Here is a 27,648-nt window from a genome sequence, read left to right as displayed (position 1 = left end):
GTCCATGCTCAGTAGTGACCAGTGCTGTGGAGTCGGAGATGAGATGAATCTGTGCTGCACTTTATGTACATGCTCAGTAGTGACCAGTGCTGTGGAGTCATAAATGAGATGAATCTGTGCTGTACTTTATGTACATGCTCAGTAGTGACCAGTGCTGTGGAGATGTAGATGTGATGAATCTGTGCTGCACTTTATGTACATGCTCAGTAGTGACCAGTGCTGTGGAGATGTAGATGAGATGAATCTGTGCTGCACTTTATGTACATGCTCAGTAGTGACCAGTGCTGTGGGGTCATAGATGAGATGAATCTGTACTGCACTTTATGTACATGCTCAGTAGTGACCAGTGCTGTGGGGTCATAGATGAGATGAATCTGTACTGCACTTTATGCACATGCTCAGTAGTGACCAGTGCTGTGGAGTCATAGATGAGATGAATCTGTGCTGCACTTTATGTCCATGCTCAGTAGTGACCAGTGCTGTGGAGTCGGAGATGAGATGAATCTGTGCTGCACTTTATGTACATGCTCAGTAGTGACCAGTGCTGTGGGGTCATAGATGAGATGAATTTGTGCTGCACTTTATGTACATGCTCAGTAGTGACCAGTGCTGTGGAGTCATAAATGAGATGAATCTGTGCTGTACTTTATGTACATGCTCAGTAGTGACCAGTGCTGTGGAGATGTAGATGTGATGAATCTGTGCTGCACTTTATGTACATGCTCAGTAGTGACCAGTGCTGTGGAGATGTAGATGAGATGAATCTGTGCTGCACTTTATGTACATGCTCAGTAGTGACCAGTGCTGTGGGGTCATAGATGAGATGAATCTGTACTGCACTTTATGTACATGCTCAGTAGTGACCAACGCTGTGGGGTCATAGATGAGATGAATCTGTGCTGTACTTTATGTACATGCTCAGTAGTGACCAACAATGTGGGGTCATAGATGAGATGAATCTGTGCTGCACTTTATGTACATGCTCAGTAGTGACCAGTGCTGTGGAGTCATATATGAGATGAATCTGTACTGCACTTTATGCACAGGCTCAGTAGTGACCAGCGCTGTGGGGTCATAGATGAGATGAATCTGTGCTATACTTTATGTACATGCTCAGTAGTGATCAGTGCTGTGGGGTCATAGAAGAGATGAATCTGTGCTGTACTTTATGTACATGCTCAGTAGTGACCAGATGAGATGAATCTGTGCTGCACTTTATGTACATGCTCAGTAGTGACCAGTGCTGTGGATTCGTAGATGAGATGAATCTGTGCTGCACTTTATGTACATGCTCAGTAGTGACCAGTGCTGTAGAGTCATAGATGAGATGAATCTGTGCTGCACTTTATGTACATGCTCAGTAGTGACCAGTGCTGTGGAGTCATAAATGAAATGAATCTGTGCTGTACTTTATGTACATGCTCAGTAGTGACCAGTGCTGTGGAGTCATAAATGAGATGAATCTGTGCTGTACTTTACGTACATTCTCAGTAGTGACCGGTGCTGTGGAGATGTAGATGTGATGAATCTGTACTGCACTTTATGTACATGCTCAGTAGTGACCAGTGCTGTGGAGATGTAGATGTGATGAATCTGTACTGCAGTTTATGTACATGCTCAGTAGTGACCACTGCTGTGAGGTCATAGATGAGATGAATCTGTGCTGCACTTTATGTACATGCTCAGTAGTGACCAGCACTGTGGGGTCATAGATGAGATGAATCTGTGCTGCACTTTATGTACATGCTCAGTAGTGACCAGTGCTGTGGAGTCATAGATGAGATGAATCTGTACTGCACTTTGTGCACAGGCTCAGTAGTGACCAGCGCTGTGGGGTCATAGATGAGATGAATCTGTGCTGCACTTTATGTACGTGCTCAGTAGTGATCAGTGCCGTGGAGTCATAGATGAGATGAATCTGTGCTGCACTTTATGTACATGCTCAGTAGTGACCAGTGCTGTGGGGTCATAGATGAGATGAATCTGTGCTGCACTTTATGTCCATGCTCAGTAGTGACCAGTGCTGTGGAGTCATAGATGAGATGAATCTGTGCTTCACTTTATGTCCATGCTCAGTAGTGACCAGTGCTGTGGAGTCGGAGGTGAGATGAATCTGTGCTGCACTTTGTGTACATGCTCAGTAGTGACCAGTGCTGTGGAGTCATAAATGAGATGAATCTGTGCTGTACTTTATGTACATGCTCAGTAGTGACCAGTGCTGTGGAGATGTAGATGTGATGAATCTGTGCTGCACTTTATGTACATGCTCAGTAGTGACCAGTGCTGTGGAGATGTAGATGAGATGAATCTGTGCTGCACTTTATGTACATGCTCAGTAGTGACCTGTGCTGTGGGGTCATAGATGAGATGAATCTGTACTGCACTTTATGTACATGCTCAGTAGTGACCAACGCTGTGGGGTCATAGATGAGATGAATCTGTGCTGTACTTTATGTACATGCTCAGTAGTGACCAACAATGTGGGGTCATAGATGAGATGAATCTGTGCTGCACTTTATGTACATGCTCAGTAGTGACCAGTGCTGTGGAGTCATATATGAGATGAATCTGTACTGCACTTTATGCACAGGCTCAGTAGTGACCAGCGCTGTGGGGTCATAGATGAGATGAATCTGTGCTGTACTTTATGTACATGCTCAGTAGTGATCAGTGCTGTGGGGTCATAGAAGAGATGAATCTGTGCTGTACTTTATGTACATGCTCAGTAGTGACCAGCGCTGTGGGGTCATAGATGAGATGAATCTGTGCTGCACTTTATGTACATGCTCAGTAGTGACCAGTGCTGTGGAGTCATAGATGAGATGAATCTGTGCTGTACTTTATGTACATGCTCAGTAGTGATCAGTGCCGTGGAGTCATAGATGAGATGAATCTGTGCTGCACTTTATGCACATGCTCAGTAGTGACCAGTGCTGTGGGGTCGTAGTGGAGATGAATCTGTACTGCACTTTATGCACATGATCAGTAGTGACCAGTGCTGTAGAGTCGTAGATGAGATGAATCTGTGCTGCACTTTATGTACATGCTCAGTAGTAACCAGTGCTGTGGGGTCATAGATGAGATGAATCTGTGCTGCACTTTATGTACATGCTCAGTAGTGACAAGTGCTGTGGAGTCATAGATGAGATGAATCTGTGCTGCACTTTATGTACATGCTCAGTAGTGACCAGTGCTGTGGAGTCGTAGATGAGATGAATCTGTTCTGCACTTTATGTACATGCTCAGTAGTGACCAGTGCTGTGGAGTCGTAGATGAGATGAATCTGTGCTGCACTTTATGCACATGCTCAGTAGTGACCAGTGCTGTAGGGTCATAGATGAGACGAATCTGTGCTTCACTTTATTTACATGCTCAGTAGTGACCAGTGCTGTGGGGTTGTAGATGAGATGAATCTGTGCTGCACTTTATGTACATGCTCAGTAGTGACCAGTGCTGTAGAATCGTAGATGAGATGAATCTGTGCTGCACTTTATGTACATGCTCAGTAGTGGCCAGTGCTGTGGAGTCGTAGATGAGATGAATCTGTGCTGCACTTTATGTACATGCTCAGTAGTGACCAGTGCTGTGAAGTCGTAGATGAGATGAATCTGTGCTACACTTTATGTACATGCTCAGTAGTGACCAGTGCTGTAGAGTCATAGATGAGATGAATCTGTGCTGCACTTTATGTACATGCTCAGTAGTGACCAGTGCTGTGAAGTCATAAATGAAATGAATCTGTGCTGTACTTTATGTACATGCTCAGTAGTGACCAGTGCGGTGGAGTCATAAATGAGATGAATCTGTGCTGTACTTTACGTACATGCTCAGTAGTGACCGGTGCTGTGGAGATGTAGATGTGATGAATCTGTACTGCACTTTATGTACATGCTCAGTAGTGACCAGTGCTGTGGAGATGTAGATGTGATGAATCTGTACTGCAGTTTATGTACATGCTCTGTAGTGACCACTGCTGTGGGGTCATAGATGAAATGAATCTGTGCTGCACTTTATGTACATTCTCAGTAGTGACCAGCGCTGTGGGGTCATAGATGAGATGAATCTGTGCTGCACTTTATGTACATGCTCAGTAGTGACCAGTGCTGTGGAGTCATAGATGAGATGAATCTGTACTGCACTTTGTGCACAGGCTCAGTAGTGACCAGCGCTGTGGGGTCATAGATGAGATGAATCTGTGCTGTACTTTATGTACATGCTCAGTAGTGATCAGTGCTGTGGGGTCATAGAAGAGATGAATCTGTGCTGTACTTTATGTACATGCTCAGTAGTGACCAGTGCTGTGGGGTCATAGATGAGATGAATCTGTGCTGCACTTTATGTACATGCTCAGTAGTGACCAGTGCTGTGGGGTCATAGATGAGATGAATCTGTGCTGCACTTTATGTACTTGCTCAGTAGTGATCAGTGCCGTGGAGTCATAGATGAGATGAATCTGTGCTGCACTTTATGTACATGCTCAGTAGTGACCAGTGCTGTGGGGTCATAGATGAGATGAATCTGTGCTGCACTTTATGTACATGCTCAGTAGTGACCAGTGCTGTGGGGTCATAGATGAGAGGAATCTGTGCTGCACTTTATGTACATGCTCAGTAGTGACCAGTGCTGTGGGGTCATAGATGAGATGAATCTGTGCTGCACTTTATGTACATGCTCAGTAGTGACCAGTGCTGTGGAGTCGTAGATGAGATGAATCTGTGCTGCACTTTATGTACATGCTCAGTAGTGACCAGTGCTGTGGAGTCGTAGATGAGAGGAATCTGTGCTGCACTTTATGTACATGCTCAGTAGTGACCAGTGCTCTGGAGTCGTAGATGAGATGAATCTGTGCTGCACTTTATGTACATGCTCAGTAGTGACCAGTGCTGTAGAGTCATAGGTGAGATGAATCTGTGCTGCACTTTATGTACATGCTCAGTAGTGACCAGTGCTGTAGAGTCATAGATGAGATGAATCTGTGCTGCACTTTATGTACATGCTCAGTAGTGACCAGTGCTGTGGGGTCGTAGATGAGATGAATCTGTGCTGAACTTTATGTACATGCTCAGTAGTGACCAGTGCTGTGGGGTCATAGATGAGATGAATCTGTGCTGCACTTTATGTACATGCTCAGTAGTGACCAGTGCTGTGGAGTCGTAGATGAGATGAATTTGTGCTGCACTTTATGTACATGCTCAGTAGTGACCAGTGCTGTAGAGTCGTAGATGAGATGAATCTGTGCTGCACTTTATGTCCATGCTCAGTAGTGACCAGTGCTGTGGAGTCATAGATGAGATGAATCTGTGCTGCACTTTGTGTACATGCTCAGTAGTGACCAGTGCTGTGGAGTCATAGATGAGATGAATCTGTGCTGCACTTTATGTACATGCTCAGTAGTAACCATTGCTGTGGAGTCGTAGATGAGATGAATCTGTGCTGAACTTTATGTACATGCTCAGTAGTGACCAGTGCTGTGGGGTCATAGATCAGATGAATCTGTGCTGTACTTTATGTACATGCTCAGTAGTGATCAGTGCTGTGGGGTCATAGATGAGATGAATCTGTGCTGCACTTTATGCACATGCTCAGTAGTGACCAGTGCTGTGGGGTCGTAGACTAGATGAATCTGTGCTGCACTTTATGTACATGCTCAGTAGTGACCAGTGCTGTGGAGTCATAGATGAGATGAATCTGTGCTGCACTTTATGTCCATGCTCAGTAGTGACCAGTGCTGTGGAGTCGTGGATGAGATGAATCTGTGCTGCACTTTATGTACATGCTCAGTAGTGACCAGTGCTGTGGGGTCATAGATGAGACGAATCTGTGCTGCACTTTATGTACATGCTCAGTAGTGACCAGTGCTGTGGGGTCGTAGATGAGATGAATCTGTGCTGAACTTTATGTACATGCTCAGTAGTGACCAGTGCTGTGGAGTCATAGATGAGATGAATCTGTGCTGCACTTTGTGTACATGCTCAGTAGTGACCAGTGCTGTGGGGTCGTAGATGAGATGAATCTGTGCTGCACTTTATGTACATGCTCAGTAGTGACCAGTGCTGTGGAGTCGTAGATGAGATGAATCTGTGCTGCACTTTATGTACATGCTCAGTAGTGACCAGTGCTGTGGAGTCATAAATGAGATGAATCTGTGATGTACTTTATGTACATGCTCAGTAGTGACCGCTGCTGTGGAGATGTAGATGTGATGAATCTGTACTGCACTTTATGTACATGCTCAGTAGTGACCAGTGCTGTGGAGATGTAGATGTGATGAATCTGTACTGCAGTTTATGTACATGCTCAGTAGTGACCAGTGCTGTGGAGTCATAGATGAGATGAATCTGTGCTGTACTTTATGTACATGCTCAGTAGTGACCAGTGCTGTGGAGTCATAGATGAGATGAATCTGTGCTGCACTTTATGTACATGCTCAGTAGTGACCAGTGCTGTGGGGTCATAGATGAGATGAATCTGTGCTGCACTTTATGTACATGCTCAGTAGTGACCAGTGCTGTGGAGTCGTAGATGAGATGAATCTGTGCTGCACTTTATGTACATGCTCAGTAGTGACCAGTGCCGTGGAGTCATAGATGAGATGAATCTGTGCTGCACTTTATGTACATGCTCAGTAGTGACCAGTGCTGTGGGGTCATAGATGAGATGAATCTGTGCTGCACTTTATGCACATGCTCAGTAGTGACCAGTGCTGTGGGGTCATAGATGAGATGAATCTGTGCTGCACTTTATGCACATGCTCAGTAGTGACCAGTGCTGTGGGGTCGGAGATGAGATGAATCTGTGCTGCACTTTATGTACATGCTCAGTAGTGACCAGTGCTGTGGAGTCGTAGATGAGATGAATCTATGCTGCACTTTATGTACATGCTCAGTAGTGACCAGTGCTGTGGAGTCGTAGATGAGATGAATCTGTGCTGCACTTTATGTACATGCTCAGTAGTGACCAGTGCTGTGGAGTCGTAGATGAGATGAATCTGTGCCGCACTTTATGTACATGCTCAGTAGTGACCAGTGCTGTAGAGTCATAGGTGAGATGAATCTGTGCTGCACTTTATGTACATGCTCAGTAGTGACCAGTGCTGTGGAGTCATAAATGAGATGAATCTGTGCTGTACTTTACGTACATGCTCAGTAGTGACCGGTGCTGTGGAGATGTAGATGTGATGAATCTGTACTGCACTTTATGTACATGCTCAGTAGTGACCAGTGCTGTGGAGATGTAGATGTGATGAATCTGTACTGCAGTTTATGTACATGCTCAGTAGTGACCACTGCTGTGGGGTCATAGATGAGATGAATCTGTGCTGCACTTTATGTACATGCTCAGTAGTGACCAGCGCTGTGGGGTCATAGATGAGATGAATCTGTGCTGCACTTTATGTACATGCTCAGTAGTGACCAGTGCTGTGGAGTCATAGATGAGATGAATCTGTACTGCACTTTGTGCACAGGCTCAGTAGTGACCAGCGCTGTGGGGTCATAGATGAGATGAATCTGTGCTGTACTTTATGTACATGCTCAGTAGTGATCAGTGCTGTGGGGTCATAGAAGAGATGAATCTGTGTTGTACTTTATGTACATGCTCAGTAGTGACCAGTGCTGTGGAGTCATAGATGAGATGAATCTGTGCTGCACTTTGTGTACATGCTCAGTAGTGACCAGTGCTGTGGGGTCGTAGATGAGATGAATCTGTGCTGCACTTTATGTACATGCTCAGTAGTGACCAGTGCTGTGGAGTCGTAGATGAGATGAATCTGTGCTGCACTTTATGTACATGCTCAGTAGTGACCAGTGCTGTAGAGTCGTAGATGAGATGAATCTGTGCTGCACTTTATGTACATGCTCAGTAGTGACCAGTGCTGTGGAGTCGTAAATGAGATGAATCTGTGCTGCACTTTATGTACATGCTCAGTAGTGACCAGTGCTGTGGAGTCATAGATGAGATGAATCTATGCTGCACTTTATGTACATGCTGAGTAGTGACCAGTGCTGTAGAGTCGTAGATGAGATGAATCTGTGCTGCACTTTATGTACATGCTCAGTAGTGACCAGTGCTGTGGAGTTGTAGGTGAGATGAATCTGTGCTGCACTTTATGTACATGCTCAGTAGTGACCAGTGCTGTGGAGTTGTAGGTGAGATGAATCTGTGCTGCACTTTATGTACATGCTCAGTAGTGATCAGTGCTGTAGAGTCGTAGATGAGATGAATCTGTGCTGCACTTTATGTACATGCTCAGTAGTGACCAGTGCTGTGGAGTCATAGATGAGATGAATCTGTGCTGCACTTTATGTACATTCTCAGTAGTGACCAGTGCTGTAGAGTCGTAGATGAGATGAATCTGTGCTGCACCTTATGCACATGCTCAGTAGTGACCAGTGCTGTGGAGTCATAGATGAGATGAATCTGTGCTGCACTTTATGTACATGCTCAGTAGTGACCAGTGCTGTAGAGTCGTAGATGAGATGAATCTGTGCTGCACTTTATGTACATGCTCAGTAGTGACCAGTGCTGTAGAGTCGTAGATGAGATGAATCTGTGCTGCACTTTATGTACATGCTCAGTAGTGACCAGTGCTGTGGGGTCATAGATGAGATGAATCTGTGCTGCACTTTATGTACATGCTCAGTAGTGATCAGTGCTGTAGAGTCGTAGATGAGATGAATCTGTGCTGTACTTTATGTACATGCCCAATAGTGACCGTTGCTGTGTAGTCTGCATCATGGAGATTGAGTAAGTAAGGCTGTGTTCATACACAGCGTTTTTTTAGCGGTTTTTACTGTGGTTTTCACTATAAAACCGCTAAAAATAAGCCGCACAGCCATTTCTATGCATTTTGCACTTTTTGTGCACATTGATGCGTTTTTTACCGCGAAAAAAACGCATCGCAGTAAAAACTGCAGAATGCACATTAATTTTGCAGATTTTTCCACGGTTTAGGCTTCTGCCATGCTTTTAGAAACCTCTGCGGAAAAAAACGCATCAAAATCGCGCAAAAAAACGCCGCGGAAAAATAGGTGCGGTTTCTGGGAAGGGATTGAGGTTTTTGAGCAGAAATTTTCTGCAACGTGTGCACTTAGCCTTTTAGGTTTGGCTTACCGACTCCACAGCCCTGCGCAAAGGCAGACATGGATGGCGAAGCCAATGGTGGTGCCATTTTGAAAAGCACACACCTATACTACAGTTGTATTTTTTTCTCTTCTAAATGCATAAAAATCACAACATTTTTTTATGCTTTTTAAAATCCACCATAAATATATTGTGCACTATATTATACAGGTTGCTATGATTATTTTCTAATTTGTGAGATTTTTTTTTAAAAAGTGTATTTTTGTTCTAGTAATTTTCCAGAAAAAAAGCTTTTCCCTTTTGCCTTACCCCTAATATACAGATGTAATGGTATACAGCGCTGTATCTCTATGTACCAGCCTGTAAAGAAGAACAATACCATTTTGCTTCTTAGTAAGAAAATAATCCTCCTATCTGTGAGACATGTCAGCTTACAAAAGCAGATAGAAGAAAATGTGATGTATTTCAGCTTTGGTGCTGGAAAAGACTTCTACAAATCCCTTGGACAGCTAGGATCAACAACCAGAAGATGTTCTTGATCATACAGCATGAACCGATAGTGGCCCTGGAAGTCAAGATCACCAACCAGTTACTGCCCTAAGTAGGACATGCGAAGAGGGTAAATTCATTAGATGCTACTCGGATTGGTCAGTGGTTAAAAGAAATCGGAGAAAAAAGACCCCATTGGCTGGATGAACAGCAAGCATCTGAAAGAAGCCGTGGACAACAAAGAAGCATGGGAAGAACTGGCCTACAGAGTATCCAAGGGTCGGACAGAGTCGATAGAATCAGAATTAGCAGTGCAGTCTGTGACTCAGCTAAAGCTCCTGCATGCCATGCAAGAGGTTGGGAGGTTAAATCCTAGGACAAACCACATTTAATAAAAAGCAAATAATGAACTACTTATAAAAGTATGTACTGAGCATAGCAAGACCTAGTGCCTTTCTCCAAGCGTCATCGGTCAGAGAAGAAATATCTACACTTGGAATAAGTAGACCGGTCACAGTTGTGTTAGAGATGCATGTAATGAGACTTGGTCCCTTTATTCCATGGGTGTCTTTATCCACCCCTGCTTTTGCTTTTTGTTGCTTTCAGATACAAAAAGTGGAACTCTGTTATTTGTTCTATTTGCTCCAGTCTTCTTGGCCATTACACACAGATCTCCATTCTTCCTTATATCTCAAGGTTCTCTCAAAATCAATATCTCATGCATACAAATTCTGTCTTATTTTTATCCTGATCTAAGTCTCCTTTTAGACACCTAGTGTGTAGAATACTGGCATTTGTATGAGAGAAGGCAGAACAATATGTTTTCTTCATCAATAGGATTTAGGTTTTATTTTTCTCTTTATGGTTTCAAAATCAAGATTTTTCTGTAAATTTGAAAGAAATTTTTTTGTAATTTTATGGATATGAAATATATTCAATTTGTGCGTACACATATTTTGTGCCTTAGGTTCAGTATTATCATAGATCTTAAATTATAAATATTTAGAATGAAGCACGAATTTGCCATTTTTTTTTCTGTTACCCATGTTCATTTGTATTTTAATAGACACCTCTGTAAATGGTGATAGAGTCCTGTGTTCTATCTACCTTTAGACAATCATTGGTAGCCCAATCGAAGAACTTACGAAAACTGTTGTTTGAGCACTGATCCTACAGGTCAACTCCATGCTTGGCATTTTACATGTCTTTGCTTAAAAATGTGTGAATGTGGCCAGAAATTTGCCTTTTAAAGCTATAAGTACATTTCTTTTGGACTAGCCGATGCTTTTTAGTGTCTTCTTCTGGGGGAAAAAAGAGGCATGTTGAAAAACTGATCAATCCTTCTTTCACCTAACTAATGCCATCCGAGGAGATTTTGAATGCCGCATGCACATCAGACTGGTATGTTTGACCACACTAAGGTGTCATTGGAGGATTGGCTTGGCTGGTTTAACATCTTATTACCATGTATTACCGCTTTGTACAGTAAATATGAGAAATTAGCCAGCTCACCAGCAACCACCACAGAACCTCGGAGCTACGTGCAGACAGACGTCAGTAACAATCATGAAAAACCTTGATAGCTCCAGCTGCGTTAAAATTCTTCTTTATTATGCTTGGCTTTTTGTAACTAGGCTCGTTAAAGGGTCAACATTGACTTTTAGGATTGCTACCTCCAATAGGTGGCACTAGAGTTCTAGTCCTCTTCCTCTCTGATAAAATAGAAAAACAACCTAATATTTGGTATAGAAACCTTTGTTAATAATTACAGAGGTCAGACGTTTCCTGTAGTTCTTGATCAACTTTGCACACCCTGCAGCAGGGATTTTGGCCCACTCCTCCATACAGAACTTCTCCCAGATGTTTCAGGTCCTTTTGCTGGGCAGCATTGAGTGTCAGCTCCCTCCAAAGATTTTCTATTGGGTTCAGGTCTAGAGACTTGCTAGGCCACTCCATGACCTTGAAATGCTTCTTACAGAGCCACTCCTTAGTTTCCCTGGCTGTGTGTTTCCAGGTCATTGTCATGCTGGAAGGTTCAGCCACGAGCCATCTTCAATGCTCTTACTAAGTTGTTGTTGGCCAAAATCTTGCAATACATGATCCCATCCATCCTCCCTTCAATACAGTGCAGCCGTCCTGTCCTATTTGCAGAAGAATACCCCCCAAGTATGATGTTTCCACCACCATGCTTCACGGTTGGGACGGTGTTCTTGGAGTTTTACTCATCTTTCTTCCTCCAAACATGGCGAGTGACATCAAAAAATTCTATTTGTCCTCATCTAACCACATGACCTTCTCCAATGCCTTCTCTGGATCATCAAGATGTAAATTATTGAGCTTCAAATGGGCTGGACAAATGCTGGCATAAGCAGGAGACCTTGCGTGCTCTTCAGGTCACTAACCAGGTCCTCCTGGGCTGATTACTGACCTTTCTCAGAATCATCATTACTCCACGAGGTGAGATCTTGCTTGGAGCCCCAGACTGAGGAAGATTGATAGTAATCTTATTTTTTCTATTTTCTAATAATTGTGCCAAAAGTTGTTGCCTTCTAACCAAGCTGCTTGCCTATTGTCCTGTAGCCCATCCCAGTCTTGTGCAGGTCTACAATTTTGTCCCTGCTGTCGTTAGACAACTCTTTGGTCTTGGCCGTGGTAGACAGGTTGGAATGTGATTGATTGTGTGGACAAGTGACTTTTAGAGCCAGAATTCTTGCTGGTTGGTAGGTGATCACATACTTATACTATGCAATAAAATTATATAAAAATTTAATTATTAAAAATCAAAAATTAACTATGATGTGAGGTCAAGGAGGACGGAGTAGTGTCGCTTGGATTTGGCGGTTATTAGGTCATTGGTGACTTTAGTGAGGGCATTTTCGATTGAATGATGTGGCAGAAAGCCAAATTGTAAGCGGACAAAGAGTGAGCTGGAAGAGAGGTGGGAGGACAGTTAAAGATAGCCGTGTTGTTCCTGTAGTTTTGAGGCACAGGGGAGAAGTGAGCTGGATCGATAGCTAGACAGAGAGGATGGGTTAAGGGAGGGATTTTTGAGGATGGATGTGATTAAGGCATGTTTGAAGCATTATGGGAAAACAGATATAGTAGTAGATATATGTAATAAAAAAATCTAAAAATAACATAAAAAGAAAGATGCCAATAAGTTGCCTGCAGGTTAAAGATATACTATACCAGCACGACCAATACAGAATATGGCATCTTTTGAGAGTAATATCATACTAGAGTGTCATATGAAGTAACACGCAGGTAGGGTTGTTTCCCCACACGTATCGCCGCTAAGAATGCAGCTTCATCAGGGGCAGGTGCAGCATTAGAAGCATGGCTGCTAGGGAAGAATATCTTGATAAACATGGAGGCCATTAGATACATGCATGTGTAGACTGTATGTCTCATCCTTGCTCTTTACTGCAGATCTATTTTCTGATTGACTGCTTTGTATAAGTACAAGGCCACCAGGAAATCGGTGCATGAAGACCCAAGGTAGTTTATTGACTAAACCCACGGTGAAAAAAATGATAATTGAAGAAAATATATTGACCCAAATGAGGTCTAAAATTCCCCCTGTACAGTCACTGAGAACATTAATTGAACATTTTTTTCAATACGATTTCTAGAAATTTAAACATTATGGTACTCATGGCTGCTTTAAATATTCCACATGATCTAATGAAATTTGCTCTCTTTGTCTGACAATGTATACTTTTATTAAAAAATGAGCTTCTCTGTTTTCATTGCTTCTTCCGATATTTTTCCATGCTGTCGCTTCGTCTATCAGAAATGTGTTATGTCGAATAATTGACTTTATGAATGCCATCATTCTGATTATTACCCAGTTCACTGGCCGGCTGTGTGCACATGAATAAAAACATTTGACCTTTTGTGTGACTGGTAATTGGACTGATGGCTGTGGCACTTCTCTTATGTCTCAGTATCGGTAATTAGAGCTGCCTGTGTTTAGGTGGAAGAGGAATACAAATGGTGTCACTTGTAAATATCTGTAGGGTTTTTATTCTTCTATATTTAGAGGCTGCTTGAAGCTCACTTGTCCCTAGGGAAGATTTCTTTACACTATGACATCTTCATAAATCCGCTATTAATTGCTGTTAAGATGTGATCTGCCTTTTTTTATTTAAAGTGTATATTTTAAGATTAAAGGGTATTTCCATGATAATATTAATTTATTCTTTTGGGAGAATTCAAAATAACAAACTTAGTTTTACATATCCACCACTGCTCCGCCTATGCCTCTGGTTTTTGTTCTCAAGCTGCAACAGTGACATTCAGTGATTGGCTGCAGTGGTCACGTGTAGAGATGAGCTAATGTGTTCTGAAAACAATCGCCAAACATAAATTCAGCACGAATATGGTACATTTTGGATTCGTGATCGCTAACATGAGCATTTTTCTTAACATCGGAAAAGTCGGTTCTTGCCCTGTAGCTGTGGCAAGTGGGGTGATAGTTTGGGGGGATTGATGTCACCTTTGTATTGTCAGGTGACATCAAGTCCCGAGGTTAGTAATTGAGAGACGTCAATAAGACACCCCCATTGCTAACCCCAAAGACACATTGTAAGAAAACATGGACACCCAGAAAAAAGTCCTTTAATTGAAATAAATACACAGGCTCCTTTTAATAATCTTAATTAAACCATACTTACGACCTCGCCTATAATAATAGTAATAATAATAAATTTTATTTCTATAGCGCCGACTTATTCCGCAGCACTTTACATTTCAGATGGGACTTGTACAGACAATAGACATTACAGCATAACAATAATCTCATAGTTCATAACACACACCAAGAGGAATGAGGGCCCAGCTCGCAAGCTTACAAACTATGAGGAAAAAAAAGGGAGACACGAAAGGTGGGTGGTAGCAGTTGCCCTGATTGTATGGACCAGCCATAATGTTAAGTGTGTAACAGTACAGACACAGAGGGCTAATGGATGTATAAAGCATGTGGGAACATGATGCAGGGAGCCTGGTTATGGTAAAAACTTTTGGCTGTGCCACACAGGGATAGATTAGGTTAATGTGTTGAGGCGGTCGGCCAGTCTGAATAAATGAGTTTTCAGGGCACACTTAAAATTGTGGGGATTGGGGACTAATCGTATTGACCTGGGAAGTGCATTCCAAAGAATTGGCGCAGCACGTGTATAGTCTAGGAGACAGGAGTGGGAGGTTCTGATTATTGTGAATGCTAACCTCAGGTCATCAGCAGAACGGAGGGCGCGGGTAGGATGGTATACTGAAACAAGGGAGGAGATGTAGGGTGGTGCTGAGCCATGGAGAGCTTTGTGGGTGAGGGTAATAAGTTTGTACTGGATTCTGGAGTGGATGGGTAGCCAGTGTATTGACTGGCACAAGCTAGAGGCATCGGTGTAACGATTGGCGAGGAATATGATCCTGGCAGCAGCATTCAAGACAGATTGGAAGGGGGAGAGTTTGGTAAGAGGGAGACTGATTAGAAGAAAGTTACAATAGTCGAGACGAGAATGAATAAGAGAAACAGTAAGAGTTTTTGCGGAGTCAAAAGTAAGAAAAGGTCAAATTCTAGAAATGTTTTTGAGGTGCAGATAACAAGAGCGAGCCAGTGATCGTATGTGGGGGACAAAGGAAAGCTCGGAGTCAAGTATGACCCCAAGACAACGGGCATGTTGCTGGGGAGTAATAGTTGAGTCACACACGGAAATGGCAATGTCGGGTATAGGTACATTAGTAGTGGGAGGAAACACAAGGAGTTCAGTCTTTGACAGGTTCAGTTTCAGATATAGTGAGGACATGATGTTAGACACAGCGTTTAGACAATCGCCGGTGTTTTCTAGAAAGGCAGGCGTGATGTCAGGAGAAGAAGCGTTTAATTGGGTGTCATCAGCACAGACATGGTACTGGAAACCAAATCTACTGATTGTTTGACCAATAGGGGCAGTGTACAAAGAGAAGAGGAGGGGGCCTAGGACTGATCCTTGAGGAACCCCAACAGTAAGGGGAAGATGAGAGGAGGAGGAGCCAGCAAAAGATACAGTAAAGGAGCGGTCAGAAAGATAGGAGGAGAACCAGGAGAGAACGGTGTCCTTGAGGCCAGTGGAACGGTGCATAGTGAGGAGGAGCTGATGATCCATAGTGTCGAATGCTGCAGAGAGATCCAAGAGAATTAGCATGGAGTAATGACCATTTGATTTAGCTGTTAGTAGATCATTAGAGACTTTAGTGAGGGCAGTTTCAGTAGAGTGTAAAGAGCAGAAACCGGATTGGAGAGGGTCAAGAAGAGAGTTATCAAAGAGATAGCGGATAAGACGGGAGTGGACCAGGCGTTCCAGGAGTTTAGAGATGAAGGGAAGATTAGAGACAGGTCTATAGTTAGCGGCACAGTTTTCGTCGAGGGATGGTTTTTTAAGTAGTGGATGTATGATGACATGCTTAAATAAGGAGGGAAAGATACCAGAAGAGAGAGAGGTTAAATATTTTAGTTAGGTGAGGGGTGACAGCAGGGGAAAGTGGCTGGAGGAGATGTGACGGAAATGGGTCACTGGTGCAAGTGGTTGGGCGAGAAGATGCAAGGAGCCTGCTTACTTCTTCTGTGACTGGTTGAAAATCAGAGAGTGAGCTAGATGCAGTGGGGGAGGGAGGACAATGCATGGTATGAGGTGATTGGGAGATAATTTCCTGTCGGATCTGGTCAATTTTTTCTTTGAAGTAATTGGCCAGATTGTCAGCTCGGAGCTCCGTGGTTGGGGCCTGTACTCTTGGGTTAAGTAGAGAATGAAAAGTGTCAAAGAGACGTTTAGGGTTATTGGACAGTGAGGTGATGAGGGTGTTGAAATAGGTTTGTTTTGAGAGGTGAAGGGCAGTATTGTATGTTCGAAGCATAAACTTATAATGGATTAAATCTTCGGGTAGGTTGGATTTTCTCCTCAGACGTTCGGCGCACCTGGAGCACCGCTGCAGGAAACGTGTTTGCAGGGTGTGCCAGGGTTGTCGCCGTCTGTGTTGTGGTGTTCTATGTATAGGAGGTGTAAATTCATCCAGGGCAGTTTGAAGTGTTTCATTGTAATGCTTCAATGCAGAATCAGGACATGAGAGGGAGGAGATAGGGGCCAATGAAGACTGCAAGTTCTTCATAAGTTTCTGGGTGTTAATGGCCTGTATGTTTTTATAAATATGGACAGTGGGGGTGGCCTGAGCAGCCTGGCAGTTCTTGATAGAGAATGAAAGAAGGTTGTGGTCAGAGAGCGGGAGAGGGGAGTTTGCAAAATCATCCACTGCACAAAGCCGAGAGAAAACCAAGTCGAGGGAGTTTCCGTCTTCATGCGTTGGAGAATTAGTAAGCTGCAAAAGGCCAAACGAGGAGGTTAGAGATAAAAGATGAGTAGCAGATGGGGAGAGGGGAAGAGCAATGGGGATGTTGAAATCGCCCATGATGAGGGTAGGGATGTCACAGGAGAGAAAATGTGGAAGCCAAGTAGCAAAATGATCCAGGAACTGATGGGAGGGGCCGGGAGGACGATATACCACCGCCTCTCGCATGGAGAAGGGGGTGTAGAGTCTGGCGGCATGGACCTCAAAAGAAGGGAAGAAAAGTGAGGGTACTTGAGGGATAACCTGAAAGGTACATTTTGGTGATAGGAGCAGACCAACGCCTCCACCTGCTCTATTGTCTAATCTTGGGGTATGAGAGAAGTGTAATCCACCATATGAAAGAGCAGCAGCAGCGGTAGTGTCTGACTGCTGGATCCAGGTTTTAGTAAGCCAGAAGGTTAAGAGAATTAGAAAGGAAAAAGTCATGATTGAAGGCGAGTTTCATACACACTAAGCGAGAATTCCAAAGTGCACAATTAAAAGAGACAGATGGCATTCAGGAAATATTAATAGGATTAGAAGGGTTTCTGAGTGTAGCAGTTGGGGGGGTTTGACTTTCTGTAAACATGGGGGACCAGGGTTGGGAGGAATGTCTCCTGTGACTAGGAGAAGGAAGATAGAAAGAGTGAGCAGATAGTTAAGTGATTTGTGAGAGCGTCTCTGATGTTGAATGGTGGGACTGAATGGATCTGTGCTGCGTAGCAATGTGAAAAGAGCGTGAGTGCTATACATAGGAGAGGAAAGGAGTGAGGTGCCAATATGGATGGAGTGTAGAGAGTTAATGCCAGGGCGGTGGATATGTGTGAATGCAGCGGCCAGGATATAAATTATACAAATGCATATGGTAAATATTTGTGTTAGTCCGATTGTACAGGGAATAGATTTATTTATTTAATATCAATCCAAGGAAAGAAAGAAACATCCGGCACTGTCCCTGGATAAGAAATACCCGCAAGGCTGCTTGTAACCGCTATCAGTGTGACACCTATAACCCTTATTGAACGGGTGCTCTATCCATATGAGAAAAACATGAAATATCATAGTAGAAAAAGACAGCAGGTTGGCACTCACCGTTCTCTTGAAATGATTCACTTTATTTCATATTGACAAAGCATAGGCATCGGCACGGGAGAGATGTAAAAAGACGGACAACAGCCGTTTCGTGCACAGTGCACTTCAACAGGTCTCCTGCCCTGTCTAACTGCCAGCATACTTTGATACATGTACTTCGATTACATGTACATAAATGCCCCCCTGCCTACACCCCCGATGCCCTTGTCATCTGCAAAAGAGGTAAAAAGCAAACAACAATGTTCCTCACCTTTCCGCAGAGATGCTTTCAAACAGTTTGTCTCACTATGGATGCAGCCTGCATGGTTGCATGTCACCATGGTATGCAGCCTGTCATCCAGTGGACACTGAACACCTGAGTGCTCAGTGTCTGCCTGTGAACTGATAATCCCTGTCTGAGGACACCGCGAGCGTGAGACAGTTTTCCTGCTCCCGGTGCCAACAGACGGGTCCTGTAAGTTCGCAGCCAATGAACTCGCTTCACCTTTCTGACGTCAATGCGAGCGCCGTGGGAAAATTTCCTACGGTGCTTGCGCTGACGTCACATAGGTGAAGTTAGTTCATTGGCTGTGAACTGTGTCTTTTTGATCGGCGATGATAATTTCACCGCCGATAAGAAATGCTACGCCGGTGTTTCCCACGCTATCACACAGCGTGGGAAACATCGGCTTTTGTGCTGTGTATGTTCAGCTATATTCAGCGATTTTAATCGGCGATTACAATGGTGAATATTGCAAATTCGGTGATCGTGAGCTGAACCAAACTTTAAATTATTCAGTCATCTCTGGTCACGTGTAGGATAGTTGTAAAATAAATATTACAACCTATAAACAAAGACCAGCGACAAATAGGCATCACTGGAGCAGTGATCTGTCAGCATAGCCAATTTTATTTTATTTTTAACTTTCTCAAGACTGTAGAAAAAGAAACTCCATCATGGAAAACCACTTTTAACCTCTACGTGCACATGGGTGTAGTTGTATGTCCACTCCGAAGTCTGCAGTTGTGGAGAGGAGTCAGTATCTGAGCTCCTCCACATATGGAAGATACTGACTATGTTACATGGCGAGCATCTGTCACTATTTGCAGAGGCTGTAGCTGAGGTCCAATTGCTGATGTTAACCCTTAAATGCCGCTGTCCATGGCTGACCGGCATTTTAATAGAACACTCACCAGTGATGCTCCCATCGTCCAGCCAGGATGAAGTCCTCAGTATCTGCCATCTTGGTGCTCCTGTGAAGCCCAGCCCTGCAATATATAATATCAGGGATCAGACGATCACCGTTTTAAATTGCTTGAGGAGAGAAAAAAATTAAAACATTTAAAGAGTTTTTAAAAATGTGAATCGCCTGTTTTTTTTCCCTTTAAAATGAAAGTATAACTACGGTATATTTGATATCGCAGCATTCATAAAAATCCAGTCTATCAAAATGGAAAATTAATTGCCATCTATGGCAACCGTTGTACAGAGAAAATAAAATGAAATGCCAGAATTGAGGTTTTTTCACTCCACACGTTCTGAAAAAAAAAGCAATTTAGAATGTTGTATGTAACCCAGGATGTTATGAATGATGATGTCGGCTTGTGCAGAAATTTGAATGGAAAAGTAAAAACGTTACTCATGAAAAACGTTCTAGATCTGTTTTCTCATCCGTTCTTAAAAACTGAATGACTGTGTGAACAGGTTTTTTTTTGTTTTTATTATTAAATCTATTAACGCTTAGCAATTGATTGGCTGAAAATGAATGAAACACAGACAACTGAAAAAAAAAGTCTGTCTTCTGTCTTTCTTCCGTTTTTAATGGATGCCCATAGACTTTTATTACCGAGTCTGGTCCGCAGAGTGATGAGAGGAGGTTATGCTCCAAGTCTTGTGGATCAGACACTTTGATCCATGCCCACATCCATTATAAAAATGGAACCATGAAGCTCGGAGGGTCCGTATGTTGTCTGAGAAAAAGAAATGGACAGGACAGGGGTATCTTTGATGTTTTCCCTGTCAGGTGGACCAAGGATCGGACATCTGATTTCATTTTCTGATCAATGGATTCCTCTGAGATGACCAGTCAGGGGTGTCGGGTGGCCACATATCTCCTTTCCTCTATTGATAAGCATTTGGATCATCCGAAAGGGCTGTTGCGGGGAGAACCATGTCATTTTTATAGCAATCCTTATCCACTCTAGGGACTCTGATCATTCTATGTAGGACATTAGTAACTTTTTAGAAACTTCTCTAAATAATGATTAATGTTGTGATATTATGGGTGCTAGTAGTGGTTGAGTAATTTCTAAGTGCTGTACTATTCAATCACTGTACAATAATTTTTTTAGAAGTCCATAGCCTAAAAATTAGGAGTGGTTCTCAAGACTACCATGTTGCTTTTTTTTTCTAGGCAGCTTCATGGTTTGCACGTTTTCTCACGCTGGTTAAGGTAAATGCGTTGCGACTCATGGTGCCAGCCCTATAAACGTCTTCTGACAAGCTTCTCAATATACCAGGTCTTTATTTTGGGTGATTTTTTTGGTAGGTCAATGACATCCGATGAAGAACGTTATCAATGAATGTTAATTTAAGACCAATGAATACTGATTTCTCGTCTGCTTCAGATTCCAGCTGTGTTGATGATCCGATCACTGGGGCTCGCAGTTGGTGGACACATGATGCCCGCGTCCCTCTGTTGTTCCTGCACGCTGTGATTTGCTCATGTCTATAAGAAGGAAGGATGGCTCATGGTATTCCCTCGCAAGGCAAAGTGACGGTAACGGTGGACGAATATAGTTCCAATCCCACCCAGGCATTCACGCACTATAACATCAACCAAAGCAGATTCCAACCTCCTCATGTCCACATGTAAGTACAGCCCTTTACTATTGTCGTAATGAACGCCATGTTAAATGCTTTAATGAATTAATCTGTTCTTAAAACATATTCAACTGAAACTGCAAGTTTTAAAGAAAGTTTTTAAAGATTTTGGTAAAATGTTTATTAAAATTGCCCCCTTTTTTCTTCCATTAAGAATAAAGCAAAGAATAAAAATATTGTTATCGCTACTTCCATACAAATCCTTGCTTTCAAAATATAAAATGAATTATGTGATATGGGAAATGCCATAAATAGAAAATAAAATGAAACGGCAGGATTGAGATTTTTTCAGTCACCACACCTTGGTAAATCCCCGGGAAATTTTGTGTCCCTGGTGTATCTAGCAGGGATGGCATTCTGATTACCAGCATGTGTCTGCTATGATTGGCAACGGCAGTCAGATGCCCTATGTTCAAACCTTTAAAGGGAACAAACTGCGTCTCGCGCTTGCACAGTCTGCCGTGCCAAACTGCGGGCAAAGCGGAAAAGCAGAAGTGCACACTTGTGTTTCTCGGCTTTGCCCGCAGTTGGGCACAGCAGACTGTGCGTGCGCGATATGTCTGCGCAGGTTTAAGATATCTCAGGGCGATGAGAATGACGCAGGAGGCGTCATCCATATCAAGGACGTCAAGCAGCAGCTGGGGAGAGGGGTAGAGAGGACCGAAGCCATCCCCATCGGATCAGACGGACCCGATTAGCATACAGCGCCGGAGAAATCAAAAAGGTTTTTCGAGATTTACAGGGGGAGTCCAGGGGTTATATAAGGATTTAGGGAATATAGTGTAGACTGAGTAATATGATCTTTTTAGCTGCTATGTATGCCTGTCTTTGATATCTTTAATAAAATTGTGTCATATTTTTATTGGACTTTTGACTCCATGCTTTTTGTACTTGAGTCTAAGATGAGGAGTGTCACTGTCCACAATAATTTAGGCTCGTAGACTTTATGGTATAGGGTCTTTATTACTTTTTTATACTATGAATTCTGTTCTGTTGATACTGTTCTTTTATGTGACAACTGGTGACAGGTTCCCTTTGAAGAAAAATATTAGCTTATCAGTTTAACACTTGACCGACGTGTGATTCAGTAGTGCTGTGTTATGTAGCCAGTATCCGCATCTAGCAATCTATGGCAGTAGCATATAAGTATGGCGACATCCAAGGGTGTTCCATTTCTAAAACTTATTGGATCACTGGCCAATAGGCCCAAGATGGCCAATAACCGCCATATTGGTACTGTTATGATGCCCATCATTTTCACTACATACAACAAAACTGCAGTATTGCAGTACATAGAACAAGTGATGACATTATTGCAGCTTCAAGTCTCCTAAGAGAGCTAAAATTTAAAGAGGTTGTCCAGGCTTTGGGGCTTTAAACACATTCTGGTAAACTGAAGCACATTCAGATTCGATCATATTATCTTCATATGTAAAAGGCATGTCCTCCGGCACACAGCGGCTGGTCGGGCAAGCTGCGGTTGATCCGGCACGCTGCGGCTAGTCGGGCACACGGCGGCTGGTCTGGCACACTGCAGTTGGTCCGACACGCTGCGGCTGATGTTTTTACACACATACTTTTAGAGCTTATAGATGATACAGATATCATTAAATAGGAAATTTGGAGGGTGACAAAGCTCTCTGACTACTTCTAGTGGTACATCCTGATGTCTGGTTCCCTTTCAAAATAACAGGTCAATTCTGTGTTATTTATCCTTAAAGAGCTTTTCAAAATAATATCTGATAATCTGGTGTGTAGCACTAATAGCGGAGTAAAGAAATTTTACTGTGGACAGTGGTAGTGTGAGGTCTCTGCATTGATGCAGAGACCTCACACTAGACCTTGGAAATCATGGTCCCTGAGTCTGGAGGAAGAGTGGAGAGACACAAAATCCAAGCTGCTTGAGGTCTAGTATGAAGTTTCCACAATCAGTGATGGTTTGGGAAGCCATGTCAACTGCTGGTGTAGGTCCACTGTGTTTTATCAAGACCAAAGTCAGTGCAGCCGTCTACCAGGAAATTTTAGAGCACTTCATGCTTCCCTCTGCTGACAAGCTATTTGTAGATGGAGATTTCATTCTCCAGCAGGACTTGGCACCTGTCCACACTGCCAAAAGTACCAATACCTGGTTTACAAACAACAGTATCACTGTGCTTGATTGGCCAGCAAACTCGCCTGACCTTCACCCCATAAAGCATTTATGGGATATTCTAAAGAGGAAGATGAGAGACACCAGACTCAACAACTCAGATGAGCTGAAGGCTGCTATCAAAGCAACCTGGGCTTCCATAACACCTCAGCAGTGCCACAGGCTGATCGCCTCCATGCCACGCCGCATTGATGCAGTAATTGATGCCAAAGGAGCCCAGACCAAGTATTGAGTGCATTTACTGAACCTACATTTCATTTGGCCAACATTTCAGATTTTAAAATCATTTTTCAAGCTGGTGTTATAAAGTATTCTAATTTACTGAGATAATGACTTTTGGGTTTTCATTGGCTGTAAGCCATAATCATCAACATTAACAGAAATAAACACTAGAAATAGATCATAGAGTGTTTGTAATTACTCTATATGATATATGAGTTTCACTTTTTGTATTGAAGAACTGAAATAAAATAACTTTCCGATGATATTCTAATTTTGTGAGATGCACCTGTAATACATTTGTCAGGCTGTGGAGCCTTCCACTCACCTCCTCATCCTCCATCTATTTCCATGTCCTACCAAAAACATCCACATTTCTCTGCAAATGAGGCTTACTGTAAAATCTGTAACTGATCTCACCACAATTGTGGCACATGGCACCAGCTATATTTTCCCTACCTCTAGTGGCCACCAGGCTCGTAACATCTCTATTCCGGACAGGCAATCAATATAACATATCACATATAACATTGTAAATGATTCACTTTCGTCTGTAGACAGGACGGAGATTGGGTGGCAATTCTGAGGCTAGCAATGTAGTCAGGAAGATGATAACTGCAGTCTGCTCTCGCTTACAAAGATCAATTCTGTTTCAGCATCTGTCTGCACCAATTGCTGTCAAGGATGGCTATGCCGCTGTCTGCCGAGAGGAGGAAATATATTCTCTTGCCTCTTGTGGAAATTAACCTGTTGCCTTTCACGAGGATCTGCAGTGCATTGCAGCACATACACTGTCAGGAATGTCAATCTGAAATTTCACCTGTCCTGATAAACTGTCTTATGCCGCCAGAAATTGTGTCCCGGTTCTGTTTGTGTTGGTGCACATTTCCTATCTAGATTTGCAAAGACTGAGGTTTGTGACGCCTAACAGGTGTTCTATGGCTTGGGATAATAAAAGGGTGTTCGTAGTGCCCATTACAGCACTTCTCAAAGGAGAGAGAGATTTCTCAGTATTTTGGTAAAGAGATTGCTTTCATAGTGAGCCTTATTGGTCGTACACTGCATGCGGTACCAATAGATATTGCAGCGCTGATTTTATTTTTAAAAGATAATTTTTTTCCCACCCAAAAATACCTACCCATCTATTAATAATTATAAAAACAACCATTACTCTCCTGCCAGTGGTTGCAGCCAGTCTCTGGTTTCCTACAGTGATGATTGTGCCATGCTGCCAGTCACCATTGAAAGTTAATGGTGGTGATTATCTGCAGCGGTCACTTAGATGTACCGGTTGTCATTACTGCAGAAGGACACATGCCTATTGTTTGGTTATTTTCTTATACTCTTAGACAACTTTTAATCTTCCTGAAATTTTTTTAATAACTCATTCAAAAGTCACTACTGTTACGGCGACACTTCTTTTTGTCCCAATGGCCGTTTCAAAGTTGACAGTTGCTTTCATTTCCTTAAGTAACTGACTTACAACTTTCACTTCTGGTTCACGGTTGGGATGAACATCACTTTTTAAAACTATTTATGTTGTATATGCTCTGTTATGGAAATGCAGAAGTCCTTTGTGAAATCACAACAATTTGCGAAAAGTAAGATGCTTTGCAACATTGGTAGGGACGAGATACTGTATGATGGATATGTAAAATGGTGTGAAAGTATTTGCCCCTTTCCTGATTTCTTAATCGTTTGCATGTTTGTCATACTTAATTTTTTTTTCAGATCACCAAACAAATGTAAATATTAGACAAATATAACACAAGTAATCACAAAATGCAGTTTTTAAATGAAGGTCTTTATTATTAAGGGAAAAAGAAATCCAAACCTACAGGGCCCTGTGTGAAAAAGTGATTGCCCCCTACACCTAATAACTGATTTGGTTACCCTTAGCAGCAACAACTGCAATCAAGCGTTTGCAATAACTGTCAATGAGTCTTTTACAATTCTCTGGAGTGATTTTATCCCACTCATCTTTGCAGAATTGTTGTAATTCTGCCACATTGGAGGGTTTCCAAGCATGAGCCACCTTTTTACGGTCATGACTCAGCATCTCAATAGGATTAAGGTCAGGACTTTGACTAGGCCACTCCAATGTCTTAATTTTTTTTCCTTAAAGGGAATCTGTCACCCCATTTTCGGCCTATCCGCTGCCGGCTCCGCCATCAGGGGCTTATCTACAGCATTCTGTAATGCTGTATATAAGCCCCCGATGAAACCTGAAAGATAAGAAAAACACGTTAGATTATACACACCGGGGGGCGGAGTCGGGTGCGGTGGGTGTCGTCCGGTCCGGCGCCTCCCATCTTCATACGATGACGTCCTCCTCCTTGCTTCTCCCTCGGCTCCTGCGCAGGCGTACTTTATCTGCCCTGTCGAGGGCAGAGTAAAGTACTGCAGTGCGCAGGCGCCAGAAAAGGTCAGAGAGGTCCGGCGCCTGCGCTCTGCAGTACTTTACTCTGCCCTCAATAGGGCAGATAAAGTACACCTGCGCAGGAGCCAAGGGAGAAGCAAGGAGGACATCATCATATGAAGATGGAAGGCGCCGGACGGGACGGTGACACCCATCGGACAGGACCGAACGCCAGGGTGAGTATAATATAACTCGTTTTTCTTATCTTTCAGGTTTCACTGGGGGCTTATCTCAGCATTACAGAAGGCTGTAGATAAGCCCCCGATGGCGGTGCCGGCAGCTGATAGGCCAAAAATGGGGTGACAGATTCCCTTTAAGCCATTCAGAGGTGGACTTGCTGGTGTGTTTTGGATCATTGTCCTGCTGCATAACCCAAGTGCGCTCAGCTTGAGTTGATGAACAGATGGCCGGACAGTCTCCTTTTTAGTAAACAACATAATTCATGATTCCATTTACCACAGCAAGTCTTCCAGGTCCTGAAGCTGCAAAACAGCCCAACCATCATACTACCACCACCATATTTTACTGTTTGTATTATGTTCCTTTTCTGAAATGCTGTGTTACGTTTTCGCCAGTTGTAATGGGACATACAACTTCTAAAAGTTCAACTTTTGTCTCGTCAGTCAACAGTGTATTTTCCCAAAAGTCTTGGGGATCATCAAGCCTTTTTCTGGCAAAACTGAGCCGAGCTTTTATGTTCTTATTGCTCATCAGTGGTTTTCTTTTTGCCACTCTCCCATGCAGGCCATTTTTGCACTTTCTTTCTTATGGTGTATTTATTAACACTGACCTTAACAGGCACCACTCCTGACGCTGAGAGCCGAATGTCAGCTGTGATGTTTGCTGAACACCTGGCGTCGATTGCGCGCGCACTGCTACTATGTGCGCAAAATCTCCACGACGCATCCATACTTCCAAGCTTGGGGCCTCCTTCCCAACCTGGACATTTTGGATACGTCTAAGGCCGTGAAGGGATTAAAAGAAATCTGTTACCAGATTCTTGCTGTATAATCTAATTACACCATAATATAGGAGCAGAGACACTTCTCCTATGACGCGTCATGTACTGGGCTTAGTTTTGCTATTTTAATACAATCTATCAATGTTTTATCAGCAAGAGAGGATCATAATAGGACAACTGGCCTCGTGCCTGATAGTCCAACCACACCCCCAGCACTGATTAGCAACTCTCTCTGCCACTGTACAAAGTAGAAACGCAGTCTCAGCAGCCCCACACTTGCAGTCGTTATTTAGTCAGAATATTGACTTTGTCAGTATACTAAGTGATACATCCCTGTAATCGAGGTCTCTGTCTCTTCTACGTATTGCTTTCAGATAACATAGCAAAAACCTGCTGATGGATTCCCTTAAATCATTCAAATCTGCAAACAGCATATACAAATAATGTGCATGCAAGTGTACTTTATGTATTACAGTGCTGAAAAGAGTTTGACAGTGCTTGAGTTGACTGCCAATATCAAGAAGAACATGGTTTACTCATCCGACTGCACACTGGAGCACACTATCATATACGGTAGTTTTCGAAGCAATTGGACCTCTTTGAAGAGCCAAAAAGTCATGTTATTGGTTTAATGGTCAGACTCCCTTTTGTCGAATAAAGCTCTGACCTCTAAAAATATAAAGCTAATCAGAACAGAATTTTGATTTGCAGAATAAAAATTGCAATCACATTGACTATAAGGTATTTATAATAAAAGTATCCGAGGATCATCGTAGAGTTCGGCCACGCTTTATGCTGCCTTATAGGTAGGTGTTAGTTTGCCAACCACTATTGCCTCTCTCTTCTTTATCATGCCTGCAGATTAGAGGCATGCAATTTCAATAGACGGTGGAAAATGAGCGTCTGGAATATAAGAAAATCACGGAAAGCCAAAGTTATGTTTCACAAAGAAGTAAAGTCGGCTACTTGTACACATTGTGCGGATCATTGCATTATTTCCTGCCAAGGAGGCGCAG

At 42.9% G+C, this 27,648-nt stretch overlaps 1 protein-coding gene across 7 annotated transcripts in view; it reads left to right on the top strand.

Moving 5' to 3' along the window:
• MPPED2 (metallophosphoesterase domain containing 2) overlaps positions 1 to 27,648 on the top strand; it is a 227,723-nt gene that overhangs the window by 28,102 nt on the left and 171,973 nt on the right. For 2 of the 7 annotated variants that reach the window (XM_073576295.1, XM_073576298.1), the window contains exons 2-3: positions 20,415 to 20,453; positions 20,629 to 20,872. In XM_073576295.1, coding sequence (XP_073432396.1) covers positions 20,745 to 20,872 — 128 coding nt within the window. In that variant the 5' untranslated portion in view covers positions 20,415 to 20,453; positions 20,629 to 20,744. Of the gene's footprint in view, positions 1 to 20,414; positions 20,546 to 20,628; positions 20,873 to 27,648 lie in introns of those variants that run through there. The other 5 variants (XM_073576293.1, XM_073576294.1, XM_073576291.1 and 2 more) reach the window with 3 other exon arrangements.

The sequence above is a fragment of the Dendrobates tinctorius genome, unplaced genomic scaffold, assembly GCF_039654945.1.
Source record: "Dendrobates tinctorius isolate UK_male_01 unplaced genomic scaffold, ASM3965494v1 ptg000048l, whole genome shotgun sequence".
Lineage (NCBI taxonomy): Eukaryota > Metazoa > Chordata > Amphibia > Anura > Dendrobatidae > Dendrobates > Dendrobates tinctorius.
This window is presented reverse-complemented; position numbering and strand designations above follow the sequence as displayed.